The 26,824-nt window shown below is 29.8% G+C and overlaps 2 protein-coding genes across 5 annotated transcripts; both read right to left on the bottom strand.

Annotated features, from left to right (window-relative positions):
- Positions 1-14,857: 14,857 nt before the first annotated feature.
- Positions 14,858-18,577, bottom strand: LOC104723130 (putative apyrase 7). 3 transcript variants are annotated; one of them, XM_087473614.1, is made up of 4 exons: positions 18,074-18,577; positions 15,805-17,918; positions 15,378-15,670; positions 14,858-15,143 (listed from the first exon to the last, which is right to left on the bottom strand). In XM_087473614.1, exons 2-3 carry the CDS (start codon positions 17,771-17,773, stop codon positions 15,393-15,395), a joined length of 2,247 nt encoding a protein of 748 aa, XP_087329740.1. In that variant the 5' UTR covers positions 17,774-17,918; positions 18,074-18,577; the 3' UTR covers positions 14,858-15,143; positions 15,378-15,392. The 3 variants fall into 3 exon arrangements, with proteins under 3 accessions (XP_087329740.1, XP_087329738.1, XP_087329739.1); XM_087473612.1 differs by having other exon boundaries at positions 18,063-18,491; XM_087473613.1 differs by lacking the exon at positions 14,858-15,143 and having other exon boundaries at positions 15,210-15,670.
- Positions 18,578-19,024: 447 nt separating this feature from the next.
- On the bottom strand, positions 19,025-21,508 carry LOC104723129 (WAT1-related protein At4g19185). 2 transcript variants are annotated; one of them, XM_019231612.2, is made up of 7 exons: positions 21,110-21,508; positions 20,521-20,583; positions 20,312-20,428; positions 19,941-20,226; positions 19,664-19,819; positions 19,431-19,582; positions 19,025-19,316 (listed from the first exon to the last, which is right to left on the bottom strand). In XM_019231612.2, the coding sequence occupies exons 1-7, from the start codon at positions 21,322-21,324 to the stop codon at positions 19,112-19,114; spliced, it is 1,194 nt and encodes a 397-aa protein (XP_019087157.1). In that variant the 5' UTR covers positions 21,325-21,508; the 3' UTR covers positions 19,025-19,111. The 2 variants fall into 2 exon arrangements, with proteins under 2 accessions (XP_019087157.1, XP_087329737.1); XM_087473611.1 differs by having other exon boundaries at positions 19,941-20,221; positions 21,110-21,483.
- Between the last annotated feature and the right edge of the window lie 5,316 nt (positions 21,509-26,824).

The raw sequence follows: 26,824 nt of genomic DNA, 5'->3' as shown, positions 1-26,824 counted from the left end.
TTTAGGAATGTTAACATTCATATAACCGAACTCATACCGGTTACATATTCGATTTGTTTAAACTTAAAAAGTGATTAGTTTATCTTTTATTATATGTAAAGATAACTACAATAAAAAAAAATTATAAGAGATAGACCGTACATCTATTTCAGGACAGAAAATAGTAAAACAAAAGTGGTATATCTCCTCCCAGATATGATTTTTCATTTTATGATTGTTTTTAATAATAATCTATATATTTCATATTATATATTTTAGTTTATCAGATAAGAAAATAAGTAAGTGTTTTGGATCCTCACATATGTGTGGGTTTTATTTGTTGATATATTTAGTTGTATAAGATCTATAACATAAAATTGTATTAGTTTGCTATAAAAGTGTGAGAATGAAATAATAATCCTTTCACAATAGAATTTATTAGAATTGTAGCAGTTATGATATAAATCCACTAAAACTATTCTTAACTGTTAAAAATTGTTTTTTTTTCCACTTATGAACCAAAATCGGCAAAACTTCAACATTGTATATATTTTGAATTAATATTTAAGAAATCGATAATATTTTAATTTTTCGAGATAGTGATGAATCTAAAATCCAAAATTTATATAAAGAATATACTATTTTATAAAATATTAAATCGTGTGGTTAAATTATATACTGCAAATATAATAACTGTTTTCATAATTGAATAAAATATAATTAAAAATTCATTTTGGTTTTAATCTATTTATTATAATCAGAATTAATTAGTATTTTTGTTAAACTTTTTTTTTGAAATTAAAAATAAATGATGATTTTTTATTGAACATATTAAATTAGATGGTTGTTTTTGTAAATAACAAATAATATACCATTAAATTAAATAAGTTTACATATATAGAATATCGATTTTAATAATCTGATATGTTACATAAACTTTTAAAAATGATTTTTAAAAATAATTACAGCTCGATGAGTTGCTTTGAGGATTCATGTTCTATGAACAACTCTTCCTGCTCTTCCCAATATCCTAATAACTTTTTTTGATGATTTAATAAAGGGAAATCAATTTATAAACTCTTTTAATCAAAGGGTGTGTCATGCAAAATAAAGATCAAATTTCACATTATATAAAACCCACCAAGTCAACAAACTAAGTAATATTCAAAAATAAATTGATCAAAGTACAATAGTTTTGAAGAGATACTAACACACAAGGTGGGGAAAAAACTGTCTCCCTGCTCCATTCGACCGTTGATCCATTCGAATGCTGAAATCAAACAAAAAAAAAACTCAAAATAAGATTCTACTTCAATTAGCAAATAGAACAAAAAAAAAATATATGTGCTATGGCAAAAAGGGATAATCTAGGATTTAAACACAAATATTTTGTTATATATATATAGGAAAGTGGTATGACATAAGTTAAATATTTGTGATTTTTCATTTATTGTTAAGATATTTTTTGCCTAGAACATTGTATAAATTTCCTAATTGTTCGTCCACAAATTTTGCCACCATTAATTTGCCCATATTTTCTATTAATACTTGTTTTCTGACTAAAATAAAAGATTTTAACCTTACAAAAAACAAAAATTTAAACAAATCTTATGAAAATTTTCAGAATATCGAAAATTCAATATCAGTTACTAATTACTTAAATTATCTTCAATTAATTTCAAACCATATTTTATACTATTCATCATTTATTTAAAAATTTATTGTAAAATTAGAATTTTCACGAAATTAGGATTTAGTAGATCTGCTATTCAACTAAACATTATTCCAAAATTTTTATTAAAATAATTTATTTTTATCTATAAGTGGAATATATTTTTGGAACACTTTCTTATTAATCATTTTGAAATCAATAGAAAAGAACATATTCCGTTTATAGATATTTTTCATTGGTTATTGTCATCTTGTTTGTAATTATTATTTTAATTCATAAAAGTAGTTTTAGATTTTTTGAACAAATTTAAAAAATAGCTGTTGTAAGTTAAAGAGGGCTATTAAGTAACATTATTTATTTCCATTTTTGATAATTCAATAATTGTTTTCTTTTATTAACCACATTATCTATGTTAACAAATTAATTTGGAACTTCTTACCCAATTAAATAGTTATCATTATATTAAAATTAAATAGTTGTTTCCAGTATCTCAAAATATATTTAAGAATCCGATTTTTATGGCAACAAATTTAATTAATTTCCATAAATATTAGGTAATTATTATTATTTTTAATTCAATTTCCATAAACATTAGAGAATTATTATCCTGTTGATTGCGCTATTATAGTATATTAATTTCAATTTCCATAAACATTAGAAAATTGCACCCGATTTTTTATTTTTATATCTTTAATTTTGGTTCTGTTTGGCTCCTATTAAATATCAATCTATTTGGATACATGATTTATAAATATCCTTATTCTATTTCCAGTGGCATTTCATGTAATAATCTCTTAATCTATGTCTACTTATTAAAAATGCTTCCCTTTTAATAGTATAGACTAGATTCGGACTCGCACGTACGTGCGAGATTGTTTTCAAAAACTAAGGGGATGTATTCAACTTGACATTTTAAGTGATTTGTGTGAAATTTACAAATTCTATGTTATTCAATCATGGATTTTAAAAAGTCAATTAAAAACTGCTGTTATTGAACTGATGATTTAAAAATCTACTTTAAAATCTATTAAAATCTACTGTTATTGAGCTGATGATTTAAAAATCTATCTTAAAATCCATGGTTATTCAAAACAGTTTTGTGGATTAGGATTTTCATAATTTTTAGGATTCTGGAGGATTTGTTTAGTTAAAAATACAGAAATCCAAATCTCATGGTTTTAGGTGGGATTTGAAAGAATTTTACAGAAAATCATATGAACTTCCCTAAAATCTATCAAAATTCTAAATTTCCTATATCCCATCAAATTCTCCAAAATCATGGTTTGAATACACCCCCTAAGTTTATTGTTTAGTGAAACTGTAATTTTAAAGAATAATACTGTAATTTTTTTTATATTTCGTTTATGGATAATAAAGGCGAGAAGAAAATGTGTCGTGAATGTGGTATAGTAGTTGTAATTGTATTAATTAATATTAGTAAACAATAGTATATTATAATTTGTAATGACAAATCTATACAATATTTAGCCTCGGAAGAGTCTTCAAGTATTGTTAGACTGTTTTATCTCCAGTCCATAATAATTAATAAGGTGTCGAAGTACTTCCATAAGTTTTTATAGTAAAATCTATAGTATTATATAATTTAAATTAATTTGTTCATAAAAAGAATTATACAACGTAATCAATTTTGTGTTCGTGTTTAACAATAAAATCATAACTTAAAATAGTTGACTTTTATCAGTCTATAGTTCCATACTATGTTCGCGTGGGTGCAACTCGAAAACTACTCGCACGTTGTATTCTCGATCCTCCTCCAAGTTAGTGTAGAACATTATAAAACATAGAGTTAACAATGGCCATCCATGGAGAAATAACACTTATCAATCTTATAGTTTCAATCTATTGGTTATTAACTCCACCTTCAAAGTAACATACTTTGCCATGCCCGATAAATTTAACAAAAGGCATTTTTATTTTTTTCTACAAACTCATTGAAAGAAAAAAAATTGAAAAAAAAACACCTTCTGTGACTATCTGACCAAAAACAGAAAAGGAAAAAATTAGTGTGTATTGAAGAGGTAATTTCTTTAACCTTCGTCTTCCACATTATCAAATCCAACAGAGACATCAATAAACATCCAAGTTCATCAATAATTTACAGAATCCAGTGAGTATATAACACTATGTTCAAAGGTAAGCAATCTTAATTTTTAGTTTTTATTTAATCTGGTTTTGGGTTTTATATTGGGTGTTAATTCTTGTTTTATAAATCCATTTTTCTTGGAAATAATCAATGTACCCAAAAGCAAGGCTCACCATCGTTGATCAAGGTAAGTAAATTTTCATATTATCTGGTTTTTCTAGGAGATGTAAATTAGATTAAAAAAAATTGATAGTATGATCACAACCCCAAAATCTAAATCGGAACCTTGTCATTCTGATTATTAAATTTTCTTCATACTTACTAAACACCTAAATATATATCTTGAAAACAAATAATCTACACTTTCAACATTCAATTTCTAACTCTAGATAATTTCCTTATTAAATCTATGGTCAACCTGTTTTAAAAATATCTCAAAAAATTTTAGTTCCCAACATAGATTTCGTTATGAAAGATAATATAATGTTAGTCGAAATAAATAAAAATTTAAATAATGTATAATGTTACATGACTACCTCTCGCAAATCATATAAATTTAGACAAACTGGTTTCATGTAAGAGGCATAATCCACCATTAATCATCACTGACGCCTTGAACAGTAGCTATCTATAAATAAGATAAGCGAGAATAAACTAAAGCAATAGAAAGTAAATTCATGTATTCTATACATATTGTAATAGTTAAAAAAAATGCATACCCAAGTAATGTAAGAGACTCGAAGTCCATAAATTGCTTATATGTTTTGAAAAACTTCTTTACCAAAGATTAGCACCTTAGCCATTATTTGAAAGTCACTCTTGATATAAGAACATAAAGCTGTCCATGTGAAAAACATTGCAATTTCATACAATCACATAGTAAATTATCAGGATTAATCGTAATCATCTATGTTTTAAACAAATATAAGTACATAGATAAAAGATTTATATTTACCAATATAAGCCCACTTCGACATCTGCTAAGATCACTTCTAAGGTTTATCCAATAAAACTCATGTACTATCGCCATGAGTGAACAATCCGCACTTGAATCTTCAAAGTCGGCTTGGATGGCTTATAGTTGAAGACCTAGGTATTTAGAATATACCTAGCATATATTTGGCCAGTAAATGATTATATGGGAATATGGTAAGTAGCTACATGATTTGAAACGATATTGTTGGTAATTTTTAAAGTTTGGTATAGTTTCTTACATTGTGTCGTTGTTTTATTTAATTTTATATATTTAGGAAAACTTTAATTTTAAATGATTTCGGTAGATGATTCCCTTTATTGATTTTGTAATAAATTGGAGATATGCAAATTGGTAATTCGCGTGATTATAGGGACATAAGTATTATATGTTTCTCATTATTGTTGCTATTCGTAGAAATTATAGGAATTCAATATGATAATAGTCAATATTTGTTATTTAAAGAATGCTGTTTTTGGAATATTGTATTTAATGTAATTAGGCCACTAAATGTTTGCATATTGGATATTGATATTATGGGCCGCTCGTTTACCATTTTATATATCTTATTTATGGACCAGATGTTTTTCCACTGAATAATATCTTGTTTGGTGACGGAAATAAGTATTCTTATTCTGGAAACACAAAACACAATCCGAACTAACAAAAACAGAATAAAAATACGATCCGCGTGTTTTGACTTATAAAATTATTTTAATACCCATATCGTTTTCTATGCTTTATTATATTTTCAAAGGTATTTCATGTCATATTTTGTTAATTTTATTTCTACAGAGCAAAAAATGCTTCCCCTTTACGTATAGATTAAGTGCTTAACTACGTTCCGTACAACCGATACTAGACGAATAGTGATGTTGTTACATTTTTATACATTGAAATGGATACGTAGTTTGGTTGTGGTCGATGTATTCATGTATATACTATATATATAATAAATACGAAAGCTTATAAAAAATTCTTCTCTCTTTTCTAAATATTGGTGGCAACAAAGTTTCTATAAATATATTGTCCTATGTTCCATTCCTCCTGATAGAAATTAAATTAGTTCCAAGTTTTGTCTAATCGTATAAATTCTTAACCCAAATGTATTTTATAATATTTCATAAATAATTTCTATAAAAGAACAAAAGCGGAATATCTATATTAACACTTTTGAAGTACATTTTGATTTATGCCTTTAAAGTTTATCTTATTTAATTTGTTTTTTTACAACATTAACCCCTACAGATTTTACTAAAATAACATTTCTAGTTAATTAACCCCTACAGATTTTCCTAAAATAATATTTCTACTTAACTCAATTAATGAAACTATATTAATCGATCAAATTAATTTACGCTTATTGTCATACACAACATGACACCATCATTTAAGAGATTGAGATTAAATGCTCAAAACTTATTTTAATACATCTTTATGATAGTTGAATGTAAATCGAAAGACTTTGAGAAACAAAAGATTACATTCTCAATTATAATTATGACGAAGATAACATTCATAAACACGATAACCCAAATGGTTAAAATCAAATTTTAGCAAATATTTAACTTTGTAAGCAAGAAATAAGTATATATCTCCTTTAGAAACTGAATATTATTATGCAATATTCTTACCAACTCAACATCAACATACGTTAGCATGACATTATAGTATAAGCAAATAAACTAATTATTACTGATTGACGAGAATTAAATGGGATATTCCATAACTCACTACAAAATTCTTTGCATTAATTCTTAATTGTCATATTTTCAAAGATATTTGCTTGATATCATATTATTTGCTTTCTAAATAATATGATATCACACATAAATCTATCATGAAGAATGTACTATATAAATAATATGTCAGCCAATGAAAGAAAATGACCTAATCATATGAAGCTTTATTTTTTCATTAGCAAACCAATCTTTAAGACTACCGTGGTTGAGCAAATCAATAAGAATTTGAAAGGTAAGTAATAGTGACTTAGTTTTTATAAGGTACAGATATGCAGGTAACTAATCTTAATCCTCCAAGATTTTTTATATGGTCGTCTTTAATAACAATAACCAGTTTCTTATTTTTTTTTTAAAGGATTGAAGCGTGTTAATAGAAGAAATCTATCATGAAGGGAAGTGTTACGCTCTACTACTTCAAGTAAGGATCAAATAAATATAGTTATCAGTAAAGTCGTCGTTCATATGTAGCAACAAAGCAAACATGAGTCGTACTACTTATTTTCTGGATTATTCAGGCTCAAAGAACAATTAAACCATCACAAACTTACCAAACATGCGCGGTAGACATGCTTCAACTCCAGTTATGCACCTCATGGGAGCCAAACGTTAGTTTTTATATTTTTTTACAATTTTGACCAATAAAGGCTCAAGACATGTTTTAAAACATACAACAATGTTTATTTTTTACTAGGGAACCCTTTTGTTTCATATCCGGATGCACTATGGTGTCCATCATAACAAGGTAATTGTAACCTTTTGTTTCACATTTTTACATCCCTAGTAAATTAATGATTCATGTGATATTAGTATATTACATACTTATGCGGTATATATTTAAATCCTATGATCATAGGTCAAGCTGATGAAACTATGGAAAAAACCTACTATGGCAATAGCAACAAGATTAGAAAATCATTGATTCGGTGGAGAGAAAAGAATATGATTCCTAGCGAGAACCTAGCCAAACCAGCTATAATTTCTAACTAAACTGAGATGTTAATTTAATTATTTCCCAACTGTAAAAGCGATACAAACTTGGAGAATGGGAAGAAAAGTTCACCGGATTAAACTCCTCATCAGTTTGAAGAGAGACCGGAAAAACAGAGGCTGGAGGTGGAGATCTATTGACTTAGTATGCTGGTCTATATTACTATTGTAACCGTTACTTGTGAGATTTTTAATTATTTATGTTTCTAAAAAAACCTATATTAATTTACTGTCCAATACCACAAACTACATCTTTACATATACATAAAATGTTCACTATTTTGTTTAAACAGTTACAATGATAGTAAAGACACATAAATATATCTATATTAACATTTTTAAGTATTTTTTGTTCTAACATTTATGTTATACTTATTTACAAAGTTAATCCTTAAATAATTACACAAAAAAACAAAATTAATTAGATTCCTAAAATATCACTAACAATTTGGTTTATAGTTTGTTGACAAAAAAAAAGTTGGTTTATAATTTCCTAAAACAATGTTTATATTTATATATATAATATATTTTTTATAAAATCATTAAAAACTCTAAGATTCAATAATAACTATATTGTTTGATACGAAACAATTATTTTTTTTAATGATTACTACCAGGGGCGGATACAGACAAATATTTAGTATGGGCACTAATAAGATTAATAATTAAATTAGAGGGTATATAAATAAATATTATACTATTTATTCAAGGAAAATAAAAAAAGAGAGTGGGGCACGTGCCACACCCACGGTCAACGTGCGTCCGCCACTGATTACTACGATGCTAATAAAATAATGTGAGAATAATTATTTCACCGGTTAAATATAAAAAATAGAGTATATATAATAGGACAATTCTTGGTGAACCCAAAAAAAGTTTTTAATAATATAATTTAACCCACATTATACCGCACAATAACTTTTACAGATATTATTTTTTCACATGTTAAATCTAAAAACACTAAAAACTTAAGGATTAAATTTAAAAAGAAAAAACGTTTTAAAAACTAATAATGTAAGAATATTTTTTTCACGGGTTAAATCTAAAAACTGTAACCACAATAAATTTGATATGGTAAAAATGTAATATTATCATAAATAAAACTAAATAATTGTCATTTCGTTTCGTGTCTACATACAGCTGGTCAAATTTTTGAACTAACAATCAAAATATAGTTATACAATCTTAAAGACTAAACAAAAGAAAAATATTTAACAAACAAATACATTTTAAAATTTAGTTTTTTGTTATAAAATATTGTCCCGCGGTGTACCGCGGATTAAAATCTAGTTTATTTTATTATTCTATTCAGTTGACAATATACCACTCCAAATAAAACATTGCATTTATTGTTCGTGATTTTATTTTTTGAAAACACCTATCAGTGGAAAACAGGAAAGATTAGTTAACGGATAAAAAGAAAATTCACAAAAAAAGAGAAGAAAAAGGATTTGTGATATCCATTATCTATATTAATATTTTTGAAGTACATTTTAGGTTATGTTTTTTTAAGTTTTGCTTATTTAATTTTTTTTACAACATTAACTCCTAAACATGTTAAGTTTATTGCCATAAAATCTAGACAACATCTATACATTTCGATTTTTCCAAAAACTATTATACCCATTAAAATTTTATTCCCATAAAATATCCAAAACTATCTTTAGAGATGGTATAATCTCTCAAATTTAAATGACACAACCGATTTTCCATAACAAAAAGTTTACAATCCTCATAATTATTTTAACATTAATAAAGTTTCTAAAAATGAGAACCCAAATTTCAATGATTAGAAAACCAATATTTCCAAATATTTAAGATTTTTGAAATACATTTTGGACGTATATGCGGATTAAGTATTTTAGGAAACCAATTAAAGTACATGCGGATTAAGTACTTCAAAAATATTTAACAAAGAAATTTAAATGATACAAATTAATTCGAATTAACCTCTGAAAATATTATATATACATGTTTGAAGTACATTTTGGGTTATACTCTTTTATTTGTACTTATTTACAAAGTTAATCCCTAAAAAAATTCTAAAAAAGCATTACTTCATATTTTTGTTTCCTAATTATTTTACATATCATTCCAACTAAAAAAGTACAGCATAATCAATATGGAAATATAAACTATGATATATTTAACCACACATTCTATTGTGTATTCAAGATATTCTAGAATCTTTTGCAATCAAAGAAAACAACAATTTGATTCCTATTTTGTTTTCCAAAACATGTGAGCTTTGATTCTTAACGTAAGAAGAACTTCGATTCACATTTATTTTAATATTATAATTAATATATATATATATATAAACTTAATAAAAATTTAAAATACTACGAATATGTAAAATTAAAATAACTTAAAATACTATATAATATGGTTATATAGTAGATGATTTATAAAAAGGACATGTTGGAGCCAATGAATAATCATTTAATTTGTGCTAACACGAGTTAAATCTTTATTTTATTATTTGTTAACACTATTAATATTAGGATATCTGACATATAAAAATTAAGTTGATTTAACTAATATTGTGTAAAATAATTAAATCATTAGGAAAAATGTGACTTAATCATAGCGTATAAATGACTTACTATGTATTTAGATCTTTTATTTTATAATAATTAAAAATCAAAATAGAATCTCAAACACTAAACAAAACAAACTAAATATAACAAACAAATGGTCATAAAGTATATTACGGATTAAAAAATTAATATAAGCATTTAGTCGCACAAACGGTCGGGAAATTTAGTTATTCCTCTATTTGAAAAATACTTAACAAACAACTACAATATAAAATATAAATAATAAAAAAATTATATTTACTCGGTGTACCGCGGGTTAAAAAAAGAAACATGTAAACAAATGATCACAACAATTAAGTGATTTTAACTAAAAAATATGTTTCTTTATATGTGTTTCCTTTTGATTATAATAAGTTTAAAGTTTGGTTTTTACTTTCATTCAATTTTATTACACTCCACCCTCTCTTTGTATAATTGCCTAATTGGCCATACTTAACACACAATATACTTATTTTCATCTTAAAATAATCTACATATACAATGACCTTAAAAATGTTTAGAGCTTGTCCTACGGGGGATTTAGAAAGATCTCTTATGCTAAATAGGATAAAAAATAAATTAAAATTGAATGAAAAAATAAGAGGCAATTTTTATTTAGTAAACTTAAAGCATCTTTATTCATGAATTTAAAGAAAGTTGCTTAAAAATTATTTTATGATAAATTTTTTAAAAAGTTAGATTAAAAACTTCTTAAGAAACTGTAGAAATTAAAGGCTTTATTCACAGTTGTTAAACATCAAAATCAAAAAAAGAAAAGGAAAAAGAAGAGAAAGAGGAAGAAGAAGAGAAAACTATTTATAAACTAACACATAGAGTTGCTTAACAATTTCTAAAAAGGTTTAGCTAAGAATGGAATCTTAAATTTATCATGTATTTTGATTTAATTTTAATTGTGTTAATGTTAAGATATTCTTAAGCACCATCAATGGAGATGATATTAGGTGGCAACTCTTATTCTATAGGTGTCACTTCTTCATTAGGTGTAGATTTAATATATTAGATTTGTACTTCTATTTTTAATACGTTTTTATGTTTAAAAATTAATGAAATGCAATAATTTTGCAATTTTATAAAATATAAAATGTTTAAACATTTAAACTAATTAAATTCTACTTAAAAGTTTTTTATTTTGATATAATATTTATGGATAAATAAAAACTCTAATTAAATTTTCATTGTAGGTGTTGAGTCCAACACAGTTGTTACTTTGTTACTGTGCTATTTCGAGACCTTAGTAGAATCTTAGGGAATAATTTTAACTAACCTTAAAAAAAATATTGTCAAAAAATACAAAATTTAACGATAAAAAATGATAAGAGTCTAAAAAGTAAAAATAATAATCCTTATCTCTGGACTAGGTTGGATAATACGGAACTCCACTAGTAACTTCCTTGATGGTGGAATGGGTAAATATCAAGGTAAAGCAACTATCGAGGAAGCAGAATGTACTGCATTAATCTGGGCAATACAATGAAGTTGGACACTTGGTTATCGTTCGGAGGTATTTGAAGGTGATAATTCAACAGTGATCAACCTTATCAATAGTCAAGCAACATCTCCTTGACTAAAGCATTACTTAGAGTCAATCCGGCAATGGTGTCAACACTTTAATTCTATCCAATTTACCTTCCGTCCTTGCGACCAAAATGTTTGTGCAGATATACTTGCAAAAAAAGGCAACAACTAGTCCTCAAATGTATGCTTTATATCATTCTTGTCCCCAATTCTTACTCAATGCTGTAACCCATGACTGTGATTTTGAGTTTTAATAAAGTTATTGGAAGGAAAAAAAAAATAACCCTTCATTGCAGGTAGTCTAAAAAGTAAAAGTAATGACCCTTCATTGGAGGTAGTCTAATCTCTCAAAATAACTTTTAACTGTTTCTGGATTAAATCCTTTTTTTTTGGTATGCATGCCGTGAAATAAACTCTAAGCCAAATTGCTGAATCCTGTGAGTGCTAAAGCAAATAAAGGAGTCTCCCTTATAAGCCCAGAGTGTAACAGTGGAAGATTGGTTAAAAGATAGGTTCGTTTGCAGCAGAATGATTTATTACCTAGGTTCGTTTGCAGCAGAATGATTTATTACCTCGGTGTGATCAAGTCCGGTTTGTTTGGGGTTTCATGCTAGTTTTTCCTCTGGTTTTTGATTCGAGTTTCTAGTTAAACTTAAGATCCTTTGATGGAGTTTCTTAATAAGATATTTATTTGAGTAACCAAAAACAACTCCTCTTTTATTTCAATATATTGTGATTGATTTTGTTGGGTGTAATGGAATCAAAGCAAACGAGTGGCCAAAGTTTGCCCCCAAAGAAAAAAGCAAACGAGTGGCCAAAGCAATAAACGAACGAGAATAACACTGGTACTAAAAGCAATAAACGAACGAGAATAACACTGGTACTAAGTACTAACATTGTAGATTTATCCTTTCCTTTGAGAAGCCAGACAATTATTTTAGGTTAAGTCAATGTCTACTGTCTAAATGTTGTGAATCAAGTTTCAGTATTTCACGTGCTTGGTGAGCAATGCCAACTGAAAAAACACTATTTGAACATTTACGGCAATGAAAATTACATTGAGACAGACTAGTTTCGTCACATGATTTGTTTTAAGCAGATAATTTATGTGGTAACCAAGTCTTCATAAGTACCAATCACATAATCTCTTGATCTATTATTACCACTAAGACCAGATGCGCCGAACATGCAACTAACAAGAATCAATCTGTACAACATTACATGACCAACTCTATTGAAATTCAGATCATTAGGAATTTAGGATACACATTTTTGTTAGGTAATCAGATTTTCTTAACCGAACCGAACCTATTACCACAAGTTAAACATTAGGAGTGGTTAAATAATCTACGTATTACAATACGCAAAATTAAAATCTAAACCAATTATTTGAAATATGATCCATATAGGAAGATAAGTAAATTGTCCAGGTGATAGACTGACTGATTGATAGTTACTATTATTGATTGTTCTGTATATCTAAAAGCCAACCACACACAATGGCAATGGTCCCCAGACTGATTTGAGCTCTACAATAAGGACACTGTTCATATTGGATATTTTCATGGTAAAAGTAAAAAGACACTTTTAGCCTCGAATTTGCAATGCAATGAAATCCATACAACATGTAACAGATTCGAACCTGCAGTACAAATATTCGGATATTTGTACATGTCATCCGAATCCAAACCCCGAAATACCCAATTCAAATCTGCAGTATAGAAATAGCCGGTTATATACTTCTAAATCTGAAAATCTGAAATATTTAGAAATCCGTATCCAAACGGATATCTGAACGTCCAAAACTACGTGATAGAAATTAGTTCAAAGTATTGTATGATTTTATTTAGTCTAACACAAAATATGACTATTTCTAATCAGAACATATATTGTTGGAAAAAAATGAAACTGCTAGATTTTAATACTCTATTTAGTTGATAACCACTCTAAATGTAACCATTGCATTTATTATTCGTGATTTTTTATGTTTTGAAACACTTAATAGTGGAAATAGGAAAGATCAGTTAACGGATAAAGAACTACAATATAGTGATTCACAACAAAAAAAAAAAAAAAAGAAAAAAAAAGAAAAAAAAAGAAAAAAAAAGGAAGAAGGATACTTTGTGGTATCTATTACCATTAACAATTTTTAGATAAATGTTTTATTTGTATAAGTTGGACAGATAAATTAGGAACGTGAAAAAGATTGTTTTATCGATGGGACCAACGAGACATTATTTCAGCAAAACATGAGGTTCGTATATGGTTATGGCCCTACTTCATTTATAGCAACAAATACAACGACCTTTAACGAATGTAACCTCTCTTAAAACAATTTTAATTGTTTTTGATGTAATTTTAGTTTTGTTTATGCATACCGTGAAATAATCTCAAAGCCCTGCAGAATGTTTGATTACCTCAGTGTGTGATTAGTCCGGTTGTATGGGGTTTCCTGCTCTGTGTTTGAGGAATGCTAGTTCTTCCTCTGTTTCTTTTCTAATAATTAAAATTTGTACTTGAACTTTTGTTCTTTGATGGAGATTCTTAAGAAGAAAACAACTTTTTGATCTCAAAGAGAAAAGGAATAAATAACCACTCTTTTCTTTCAATTATTGTTGATTTTGTTGGGTGTAGTGGAATCAAAGCAAACGAGTGGCCAAAGCAATAAAACGAACGAGAGTGACACTGACATAGATGTAAGATTTATCCTTCCGTCTGAGACCAAATGGTACACTTGTTAACATCGACTTAAATAAACGTCTTTATAATTTGGGATCAAGATTCACGTGATGGGCGATCAATTCCAACAGAAAAAAACAATAGTTGACGTTTATGGCAATGAAAATTACTGAGACAGACTCGTTTCGTCACATACTTTCAATCAATCTGACGAAATGTTTTATTTGGTAATCAAGTCTTCAGAACCAATCACATAATCTCTAGATCACTAGATCAGGTAACCAAAATATGATTAACGATGCAACTAACAAGAATCAATCTGCACAACTTTACTTGACCAAACCTACTGAAATAGAGATCATTAGGATAAACATTTTTATTTGGTTATCTGATATTCTGAACCGAACCTATTACCACAAGTTAAACATTAGGAGGAGTGGTTAAATAATCTACGCACTCGATCAATATGCAAAAAATCTAAACCATATATTTGACATATGATCCATAGGAAGATAAGTCAAAGTCCAGGTGATAGTTACTCTGATTATTCAATATCTAAATGTCAACCACACACTATGGTCCCAGATTGAACTGAGCTATACAATCTAACATAAGGATACTGTTTATATTGGATATTTTCATGGTAAAAGGAAAAAGACACTTTTAGCCTCGAATCTTGCAATGAAACCAAGTCCAAACAACATATAACAGATTCTACTTTTTTTTGTTGTCATCCTTTAGATATGATGATAAGAATCAAAGAGCAGAAAATAAGCACTTACAGGACTTATTCTAGGCTTGAAACATAAACCACTCAATCTGGGAATCGATTCTTCTCTTTCTAGCGGCTCAAACCCAAGAAACTTTGGGATGACAAGAACTTGGACCGGCTCTGTACAAGAAAGAATGTGGAGAAATACAAGAAGGGTAAAGAGGAAGAGAGTGATAGATAGTCGAATTTGGGTTAAATTAGTAATCATATATAGTATATGGTATAGAAAGAATTACATGTGAACTGACACAAGGAAAGCTTTTGAATTTTTTCTCTTTTTCTTTAGGTACTATGATTTTTTTTATACCTAGAAAAGAGAAATTCTGAGTGTGTGGAAGTGATAAAAGACCGTACCAAAAAATTCTTCTCCTACATCTTGAGCATGTGTGATTCAGCGAGCGACGAACTAAGATCTTCTCGAGATTGTGATCTCCGGCTTTGGAGACGCATTTGACTCCTGCGAGGGGAGGACCAGAAGGAACTAGTGCTGTCATATTGTATATCCCCTAAGCTATCAGAAGAACAACTATGCATTACGGAGCTGCTCGATGAGTACAACGAAGATTCCATGAGCTGTACGCTGCTTCCAAAACTAAATGGCCTACGCGGTGATCCCCGGACTGTTGGGCTCAATGGTGTCTTTACACCTGAAAGAAAAAACCTCTAGGAATGAATATCTACGCAAAAAAGAAACTGAAGGCATACGAAAATACAATATGAAGAACTGAGAAGATAGCAGGTACAGCTGGTCCTAACTGAAGATTATATAAAAATTAGTTACCTGTGCTCATAGGACTCCATCGCTGGAATCTAAAGGGAGTCGGGATGTTGAGAACAGATGAAGCTGAGGTGCTATTGTGTCTAAAAAGTGGAAGATAGGATTTTCTAAAGAATCTTGGCAAACAATTGCTGACTCGTGATAGTGCACAGAGAAGCAGAAGCAATGAAACGAGCAAAACAATTATAAGGGCCACTGGGTTTATCTTCATGCTGAGAGTCTCATAGCTCTTTAGTCCCGGTGTAGAAGAAAGAGCTTTCCCTGCTTCCAGAAGAGCTACTCCAAGTGTCCAAGTTATACCCCCAGACCCAATTATGATTTGCTTATCTGTAATATATAAACCTTCTCGTAACAGGGAGACTATGTATGGCGCTCTAAAGCAGTACTGTTCAATGAAGGGTTGTGGAGAAACACTGGTTCTGGCAACTTGCCAAGCCTTCTCACAAAATTCCCTACCCTTTTCCAAGACATCATCAAGGGAAGCTTCAGCACTTAAATTGAAAAAACGGTACACCACAAAGAATCCGGATACAGCATAGAACTGACCATGAGGATGAGGGTAACCATCAGGAAGAGCGCAAGGCTGCAAATCACAATCAACTCCAAGTTTTGTGTTCGACCATTCAGAGCTATTAACAGCTTTTTTTGCCAGTGCGCTGCACTCTTCCCAATTTGGAGCACCAACAAGCTTGATAGGAACTCTTGACTTCCCTTTCTTACCTCCTCGGAGACTGGACGCGCATTGAGAACATATGTACTGTCCTTTGTATCCAGTATTTAAGCAAGGATGTTTCATTTCCAGTTTTCCTTCAATCAAATCAGACTTATTGACATTTGGTAGTCTCTTTAAAAGGTGAACAACAGACCTTTCAAACGCATCATTAAGACCATATCCCGCGAGAGAATATGCACTAAGATGATGGTTAACAGATCCAATTCTGAGATTTAGGTTGGTCTCATTATGCGTTCGCTCCTCATTCTCAAAGGTTACCTGCAATGATGAACCACCTAAGTCAAGTGCACCAAATGTTGCCTTCTTTGGTACAGCTCCCAACATGCTTGTTTGGTAATTAAGGGCGGTCCATCCAAAATAAGCTTCCTCTGTACCACTGATGATCTTAACCCACTCCCTCCGGCAAGTGAAGGGCGACTTCGCTAGTATAGACCACACATTACCTAAAATCCAGCTTGAATCAGCAGGACGGAGCCTCCGGACGCCCGCTGTTGCATAAACAAAGAGTGATGTGGTTCTATGAGCATGCTTGGGGATTTGTTTCTCTGCCCACTGAATAAGTGGTTTTATCGCTTTTTTTAACCCTGATCTGTTGTTGACAAGCTTATCAAACCCAGGCTCTGTCTCCATCCGATCATAAGCACGGCCACTACTCTTTCTAGAAATACCCTCTGTCAAAGATTTCATAACAATGGGGAGACTACTATCTTTCTTGTAATTTATAGTGCCCTGATAGACATACGCGCGAGTACCTGTGCTTCCACAGTCAAACACAACATAATATCTTGATGCTCCCCGTGACCAGTTTGTATAAATATACATGGAGACTATATACACCAGAAAAGCAAACAGAATCAAGCACATAACGATCATAAACGCACGGATACATTTACGGCGTGTCGATGGATTGGTACCACTAGGAACACCTGCCTTTTCCTTGGACACACTAGATCCATTCTGTCCCCATGATATAGTTTGCCGTTTAGTGTTTAAATCAGCTTCCTTAGCAAGAATAGACTCTTCAGGATCAAACCCATGATACGAAGAGAAATCTTGGAGAGACGCAGAGTGTCGCAAACTATTCTTTCGTCCACCATTCCCAAAACTAATCGAATCCGAAGGTGACGTTCCTACATCCGGTGATGAACCAGTAGGCATATACGGAACAGATGATTGTGAACCCGATGAAAACCGATTCGATGCAGCATTAAAAAGTTCAGTGATCCTACCAAAAACCATCTCTCTTTGCCTACATATAACCTCCAAAACTGCTTTACGTAGAAGAAAACTTAACAACAACAACTCAAACACAACCTTCTCCGTAGTGTTTCAAATGCAGAACCACAACAAACTCTTCACATCCTTCTTCATTCTTCTGTGGAAACTACACAAATCAAATCAAACGCATTCACAAACAATTTTATGTGATTTCACAAATCAATAAAAAAACACAAAGCGATCTGCAGTTCAAAATCGAAACACATATGCGATAACAATTCAACAAATTGAAAAAGCTAGGGTACAATACCAGAAACACACATTGGTAGAGAACGAAGAACAAAAAACTCTAGCCCACCGTCAAAGCGTTCTCAGCTCTCTTTAGATCTCGTATGTCGCAGCGTCTCATAAAGCGCATACACAACACACGCACATGCGTTTAATCCCAACGAATCGTCGTCTTCGTACAAAACAATCGAGAATCTTCAGCAGATCTGACGAGTATCAGGCTAAAACCACACGAGACTCAGACCAGAGAAAGACGAAGACGAAGACGAAGACGAAGACGAAGACGAAGACGAAGACGTTGGGGTAGAGAGAGAGAGAGAGAGAGAGAGAGAGAGATCCGTTTTGTGAAAGACCTCTTTTGCCTTTTGTCCTCTGATTTTTCAACTGAAAACGTCTTGCTCAATCTTCAATTTCTTGGGGTTATTTATGAATATCTGAAAACCTTTGGGGTGGAAATATGATTCAATCAAAGGTTCATTAATATTTTCGCAAATCATGTTTTTTGTTAGTTTAAAAATGCTAATGGTGTGTGACGTCGACAATATTGTATCAAAAATGTATATTTTTATAAATATTTAACCGTATTTAAATCTAAAGCTATACTAATAAACTTCATGTTTAAAGATGTGAACTAAATTAGGATAAGACCAACTTCTTTAAGGAATTGTACAACCCCACTATTGTTATGTGTTCTTACCAAAAAAAGCCACATCTTTTTTCGAACTTTTATTGAGATCTTCCTACCCTAAGATTTGAAAAAGCTATGACTGTATATCATATAGTCTTTGTCATTATAAATCTATTGCTAAAAATATTCAAAAGGTTAAAAGATAACATGTCATCTTCATAGCCTATATAGTTTTAGACCTAAATCCACTACGAATTAATAATCATTGTCTGGGACTTTACATTTGACTCAATTCAACAACTAGATGAACTTCAAGATTAATAAAGTAATTTAGCAATGGAGCAACACTATGAATCTGTTGAAGAAGGTAATCAAAGAAGATATTAATAAGATATGAATGTAACAATAAGTTATAACTGTTGTAAAAATGGGTTCTTGTCTTTTTAGTCTGCAGATTTCAGAGAGGAACTGGGTAATCCAGAAAACAAATGTCCTAATCTGTTGACTGTCCCATTAAATATCAGTGGTTCCGAGGTTTTGACACCATGAGACGGGATCCCAATCCCGGAAAGCCCTGTCTTCCGCTCTCTAAATGATGCCCAAGTGACCATATATAGTCCCAAAATGATGAAGAATCCACCCACAACGCTGCGTTGAGGAAAATAAATCAGAGTTAGAAGAAAGTCTTGGAACTGAAGTAATGTGAAACGGTCAAGAAGATGTATGAATGGTTATAAAAGATTCCAGAAAATGTATATAAACCTTCCGAGATAAATAGGGCTACCGAGAAAGATTCTCGATAAGAAAGTTGATGCAGCGGGCTGAAGAGGACTGTAGAGAGCAACCAAGGCAGGACCAATAATTTTGTTGGACCAAGTTAAGAGTCCATAGTTTAGTGCTGATGCAATGACTCCCTAGAGAGAAGACTTGTGTCAACGATTACGAGAGAAACATGTGAGTGAATTAAAAAAACAAAAAAATCTTGTGCAACTTACTGCATATATAACTGCAAGAACCTCAGATTGTGTTAGCCTCCAATCTAATGGCTCCTTTACCATAAAGAAAGCTGTTATGCACATTAGTAGTGTACCGAAGAAGTATGCTAATGCAGCAACTGAAAGATTTGCCGGATACTTCTTCAAAAGCGGCGCCTAGAGAGTGTCCATTATTACATCAGCATATAAAGACACATTCACAGAGGTTAGTAAGTAGCCTGCAGTTTATGTGTTGGTCTAAAACTAACCAAAGAACAGAAACAATGAAGAGATTTACCTGAATGGCAAGAAAAGTAGCCATACCCATGCAGTTTCCAATCAAGCATAAAACCCCAATGTGAAATTGCTCAAGTCCAAGATCAAGCAAACCAGAGACTAACCACCCAGTAGGCTCAGGTTGACCTTTAGCACTAATTTCATTGTTCATCGCAAAGTCTGCATCTTTATCTCCAACCAAGGCTGGACCTCGAAATAGAACCATAAAGACGGCACCCAAAACACACACAAGTGTGCCTGCAACCTTAGTCTGACCTTCGATTCTCAACAAATTCACTCTTTCTGTACTGCATACAAAGTAGGAGACATCAAAAAGCCGAGAAGTGAAGGCAACACCTAAAGGGAGAACTTTTTAAAGTGAATCATACTCACCCCATCATTACAGCCAAGAGAAAGGTAAAGACCGGGATGGATGGTTGAATGGCAGCAGCATACGTTGGATTTGTGTATGTAAGACCGATAAGAAATAACAATTGGTTCCCAAATACCCTATCAAAAACGCAGAGGTGGCTTTACTGAGATGCTCAATCTGCATAAACGTTATTACAATACATTGAGACAGGATAGGGATGATTTCTTACCCTACTAAACCCAGGAAGAAGAATGACAGGAGGAGGCTTTTATTCATTGGAGTTCTGATCCTTCTACATACATGAAAGAAGAACAATTTTCATTGATTAGATAACTTGAACATTCATCACAAACCCTGCATAGCTTGAGAGTGGGTCTCGCTTAAAACTTGACGCATCATAACCTCTCATACTAGACAAGCCTAGATAACAAAATCAGATCCAAGTTTCTAATGTACTAATTGCAAAAGGTAAGAGGCATAGAACTCAGAGAATATGACCAAATGCACTTGCAATCTATGATCCCATCGAATATCTAAATCTACTAACAGTGGAACTAAACGGAACAAAAATCTTAAGTCAACGCACATTGCTACAAATCTGAACTCTAGTTCTTCTATTATGAAGATCACACTGACTCTAAATACCCATAACTTATACAAATTCATCAGGGAGAAACCCTATTTCAAAATCCAAATATACATTACCAATGGATCATGCACTTAACAAAGGAGACTGTATTGTTCTTCCTTCATACAAGTCGATCAATTAAAATAGGATTCGATTGAAACCCATCTCGAGAAGGTGAAAAAGGTGATACCTTTCGCGGAAGTAAGCGAGAGGAGCGAGAATAGAGAGAGCGAGAAGATCACGGCAGACACAGAAGACAAGCTGGTTGACTCCAACGTTAAGAGCTACTTTTGTAATCACATGGTATCCGCCATTAAAGAGCTGAACAAAAGCCATGGCAGTGTGCGCCCTCCGAGCGTCTTTCTCCGCCGATCCGCCTCCGGTCAGGCTCATCGGCGCCGTCATCTTTCCGATTTATTCGGCACCTCGCTCACTCTCTCCCACTCTTAAAATAGTTTTATTAGATGAGGCAAAGACTAAAAAGTGAGATCTTTGGTTAACTTAGGAATAAATCAAAGCTGCTTCTTGGAGTTTGTGGAGTCTTTTCTCTAGGTTCTATACTAAATTCCCATGAATTTTTTATACAACTAGGTTTTTTATACAAAATATTTTATATATTTTGGTGAAAACTATATCTGATTGATGAGAGTTATGAAATATTGGGCTTGATTGGTAAACACTAACAAATCTTTATAAATGATACAGCTTTGGATTTTTACCAATCACAAAAACTTTACCAAAAAATTTATTAAAAATTTTACTCTCAACTTTTTTTTGTACAGTTTTCATGTACAGCTTTTTCTTACAGCTTTGCACTATTCCGTAAAAGCTTACGGCTTCAGCTTACAGCTTTTCTGTACAGTTTTGGATACGTTACCAATCAAACCCATTATCTTATAGAATTATTAAAGTTACTGCTAAGGCATAACTTTTATTTTAGATACACAACTTTTTGAAAATATAAAAATCAGTTTTGCTAAAAAAATCAAATATGATCAAAAGAATTATGAATTTAATTCGACGTCTAGCCGAGGCGGATCAAACATACGAACTGGTGACCTTGTATATACTAAATCATTTATTTGAACACCAGACAAACAAAACATTTTTAGAATCATGAATTAATCTCGTTTTCTCATATTTAATTGATCGCCATCTATGTCTTTGGGTTTTTTCACTGTTATCTTACTCTTCATATTATTTCTTGTCATTTTCATTGTCAAATTTTCGTAATAATTGTTATCATTACTTTTACCGTCCGATTCTTCGTTATACTCTTCTTCTTCCTCTTTTTCGTCAGCTTCCTCACATTATTCCACTGAATAATCATTTAAAACCATTTCTATACCACATAATTTGTTAACCCATCAAACTTCAAAACCAAAATCATTGCCTCTTTTCTCATAAAATTTAATATATCAGCATAGTCGCCACATGCACTCAATTATTGATCCTTCCACCCGTATACTTACTCGGTTTATTGAAACTTCTCAAACCAAAATTTTTAATACTACAAAACTGAAAATTACTTGCAGAGAAAGTAATATGAACACATGTATAGCTAATAAAAATGTGTTTGTCGTCGATTATTTTTCTTCAAACCTCAAAAATTAACTCAAACAACATCAAATCAAGGTATTGCAACATGATCCTTCTTCCTCAACCCAATAAAAAAAATTTACTAAAACAATATCAAAACACCTATCAAGTCATACAAAAAACATGTTTTACAGCTCATAAGAGATGTAAAACACGGAAAGAGATAAATAAGATATTTTCAAGATATTAAAAATCAATTATATAATATTTAATTATACTTAAATTTCTTATAGAGTTTAAATATTATGATATTTTAAAATTTAGATGTAGTTTAAATATTTATAACATTTTAATTTTTTTAGAGTAAAATATTAATGATACTTAAACTTTTGATAGAGTTTAAATATTTATAATATTTTAAACTTTTTATAGGGGTATTTATAATATTTTTAAACATTCAATAAAGTAAATATTTATAATTTTGAACTTTTAAAAGTTTCGTTAATTATAATATTTTAAACTTTTTAAATTTTAAATTTGGACGCCTAATAAATCAAACTTCCTGCTCATTCGTAGTTGGAATCATATTAGTTTTATTTATAATACTTTTCAGTCATTGTCTACAAAATTTATAGCCGATATGGGATGTTGTGCATACATTTATTTATAAATAAATTAATATATAAATTTTACATAATTTCAAAAGTATTAAATATTGAGATGTCTGATTTCGATTGGTCGTTTTAAAAATCTTAATATAGAAAATTCTAGAAATTTAAAAAATGTTAATCAGTGACATGTCGAATCTCTATTGGTTGTTTAAAATCCTAGGTGGGCCTTAAGGAGCTTATAGCTCCAACTTTTATTTAGTTCAATATTGTTAATACTTTCAAACTTTTTAAATTTTTTTAAAATATGATAATATTTTCAAACTTTTTAGAAGTTTAAATTTGCTAAAATCTATACTAATTATAAAGAAATATAGATAAACTTTTTAAAAAATAATTTGGTCAAATAAAAATCCGGATTAACCCAAATAAAACTTTTAAATTTGGACGCATGATAAATCAAGCTTTCTGCTCATTCGTAGTTGGAAGCATATTAGTCTTATATATAATGGTTCTCAGCTAGTGTCTAAAATTTTTTAGTCGATGTGGGACGTTGTACATATACTTATTTATAAATATTTTAATATAGAAATTTTTAATAATTTCAAAAATGTTAAATATTGAGATTTCTGATCTCGATTGTTCGTTTTAAAAATCTGAATATACAAAATTCTGGAAATTATAAAATATTAAATAATGAAGTGGCTAATCTCTATTGGATGTTAATAATATAGAAATTTTTGTAAATTATAAAAAGATTCAATAATGAAGTGGCTAATCCCTATTGGATGTTAATAATATAGAAATTTTTGTAAATTATAAATATGTTAAATAATGAAGTGACTAATCCCTATTGGATGTTTATAATTCTATGTAGACAGTCTTATGAGCTTATAGCTCCTACTTTTATTTAGTATAGACTAGGTTATTTGATATATTTTGGTAAAAATTATATATGATTGATGAAAATTATGAAATATTACCTTATATAAAATTTTAAATTACAATTGATTGGTGAAAATTTTACTTTTTAAAAATATAAAAGTCACTTGTGTTAAAAATTCGAATCTGATCAAAAAAATCATGAAATTAATTGGACGTCCATGCGAGGCGGATCGAACTGGTGACCTAGCATATCCTAAACCGTTTTTTTGACCTTCAGACTAACAAAACATTTTCATAATCATGAATTAATTTTGTTTTCTCATATTTAATTGACAACCACCATCTATATCTTTGTGATTTATTTTTACTGTTTTCTTACTTTTCATATTCCTTCTCATTATTTCATTGTCAAATTTTCATGATAAATGTCATCGTTAATTTTACCGTCCGGTTTTTCATTATACTCTTCTTCTTCCTCTTCCTCATCAGCTTCCTTACATTCTTCCACTGAATAATTATTTAAAACTTTTTTTTAAACTACCACACAACTTGTTAACCCATCAAACTCTAATACCAAAATCATTGCCTCTTGTCTCGTAAAGTTTGTACAATTTAACAGACCAACTTAGTCACTATATGCACCCAATTATTGATACTTTCACCTATATACTTACTCGGTTTTAGATCCACACGTATTGAAACTTTTGAAACCACAATCCTTAATCCTACAAAATTGCAAATTACTTGTTGAGAAAGTAATATGAACACATGTATAGCTAATAAAACATTTGTGCTTATCATCGATCCTTCTTCTTTAAACCTCAAAAAATTAACCCAAACAACATCAAATCAAGATCTTGCGATGTCAATCCTTCTTCCTTTGACCCAAAAGATAATTTTAAAAACATGTTTTAAATTTTAGAAACAATATCAAATCATCTATAAAGTCATAGATAAAAACATGTTTTAAAATTTTGAGAGTTAAATATTAATAATACTTAAACTTCTTACAAAGTTTAAAATATTTATAATATTTTAAACTCTCTGTGGAGATGTTTATAATAATTCTAAACATCCTATAAAGTTTAAATATTTATAATATTTTAACTTTTTAAAAGTTTTAATAATTATAATTATTTAAACTTTTTTTTTTTTTTTAATTTGGACGCCTCATAACTGAAGCTTCTCTCATTCAAAGTTGGAAGCATATACGTCTTATTTATAATGGTTTTCAGCTATTGTCTAAAATTTTCAAGCCGATGTGGGACGTTGTAAATATACTGATTTATAAGTATTTTTAACATAGAAATTGAACATAATTTTAAAAATGTTAAATATTGAGTTGTTTTATCGCGATTGGTTGTTTAAAAAATATCTTAATATAGAAAATTCTGGAAACTTAAAAGATGTTAGTTAGTGACATGTCGAATTTCGATTGGATGTTTTAAATCTTAGGTGGACAACCTTAGGAGCTTATACCTTCTACTTTTATTTAGTATAGATTTAATGAGAATTTTTTAATTAAAACACAAAAACTTTAGAATGCGTTTTATTAAAAATATCAAATATGGAAAACCTTTAATAGCTGAAAATCATATGTTTAAAAACTAGCTTAAAAAAAAGTTTAGAAGTATAATTTAAACTCTATTCTAGATATCCCCTATTTAATAAAACGGAAGTACACAACATTGTTTTGGTAGACTTTATAATTTTAATAAATAGTTACAAATAGGTTATACATAGGTTATAGATTAATTCATATATTAATTGTAACAAATAAAATCTTAATTGTAACCGAAAATCTTAAATGAGTTATTCTAAATTGATAGTTCATGGATATTCCAAACTTTATTTTCGGAAGATCACGTTGTTTCCAAATATCTAGAATCAAAATATTACCAATTTGTTCCACATATTTTATTGATAGACCACATGTTACCCAAATTATTAAAGAGATAAAAATATACTCTCAATCATACAAAAGGAATCAAATCTCGCTAATTTAACAAGATTAATCGTCGTGATCTTCGTAAAATAATTCTAAAATTAAAAATTAAACCTTAATGAGAATCTTCTAAACTTTGTATATAAATTATGCTAATCTCCTTTCACCAGAATACATTTCAGAGAACTTACGAAAACATAAAAATGACATTAGTTTCATAGTTTCAGAGAACCCGTGTTACAAAATATATACTATTAGGCATAAAAATATATTGTCAGACATATAAATGAATAAAATTTTAGCAATTTATCACACTTAATTGTGATTTCCGAGATCTTATTATGCAGTTGAAAATAAAATCTAAACTAAACACGGGTCGTTTGTCCAAAAAAAAAAACTAAGCACGAATCATATTTAAAAACTTTCACCAAGCATGTTCAAAAACTAAAATAAAAACAAACAACAAACATAACCATTTCTCATACATAAAACTAAAAAACTAACAATATTAAACTTACAAAATATGTGATTTTTCAATCTATCATATTTAGCATATGATTTTATTGCATCATATTTTATCCAAATTTTTTTTTAAAAACAATCATATAAATTATATTTTAATTTAAAGTTATAATATAAATAAAAAGAATTTCAACCCGTGCTAGAGCACGGGTCCTAATCTAGTTTCTATTAAAAGACTATCTTTGATTGGTGTGTTAAATATCAGGGTAGTCTGAAATTGTAGCTGCCTCTATGTTTTAGATTTGGTCAACTATAAATTATATTTGTTATTTTTCAACATATATTTAACATGTATATATTACCTTGAGGAAACGTTTCTTGGAACTGTGAATTAAATCAAACGACGTTACCAAATGCCCGAAATATGTATATGTCCTTATATTTTTATTCCGTAGGGGCCTAAATT

Source organism: Camelina sativa, chromosome 11 (genome assembly GCF_030686135.1).
Source record: "Camelina sativa cultivar CO46 ecotype springtype chromosome 11, ASM3068613v1".
Classification (NCBI taxonomy): Eukaryota; Viridiplantae; Streptophyta; class Magnoliopsida; order Brassicales; family Brassicaceae; genus Camelina; species Camelina sativa.
This window is presented reverse-complemented; position numbering and strand designations above follow the sequence as displayed.

Coding starts and splice junctions, on each gene's coding strand:
- LOC104723130 (XM_087473614.1), bottom strand. CDS start 17,773: ATGGTTTTTGGTAGGATCACTGAACTTTTTAATGCTGCATCGAATCGG. Junction 15,671..15,804: donor ATGGAGTCCTATGAGCACAG/GTAACTAATTTT, acceptor TTTTTCTTTCAG/GTGTAAAGACACCATTGAGC.
- LOC104723129 (XM_019231612.2), bottom strand. CDS start 21,324: ATGACGGCGCCGATGAGCCTGACCGGAGGCGGATCGGCGGAGAAAGAC. Junction 20,429..20,520: donor TTCTTCCTGGGTTTAGTAGG/GTAAGAAATCAT, acceptor CGTTTTTGATAG/GGTATTTGGGAACCAATTGT. Junction 19,583..19,663: donor TTCTTGCAGTTATATATGCA/GTAAGTTGCACA, acceptor TCTTCTCTCTAG/GGAGTCATTGCATCAGCACT.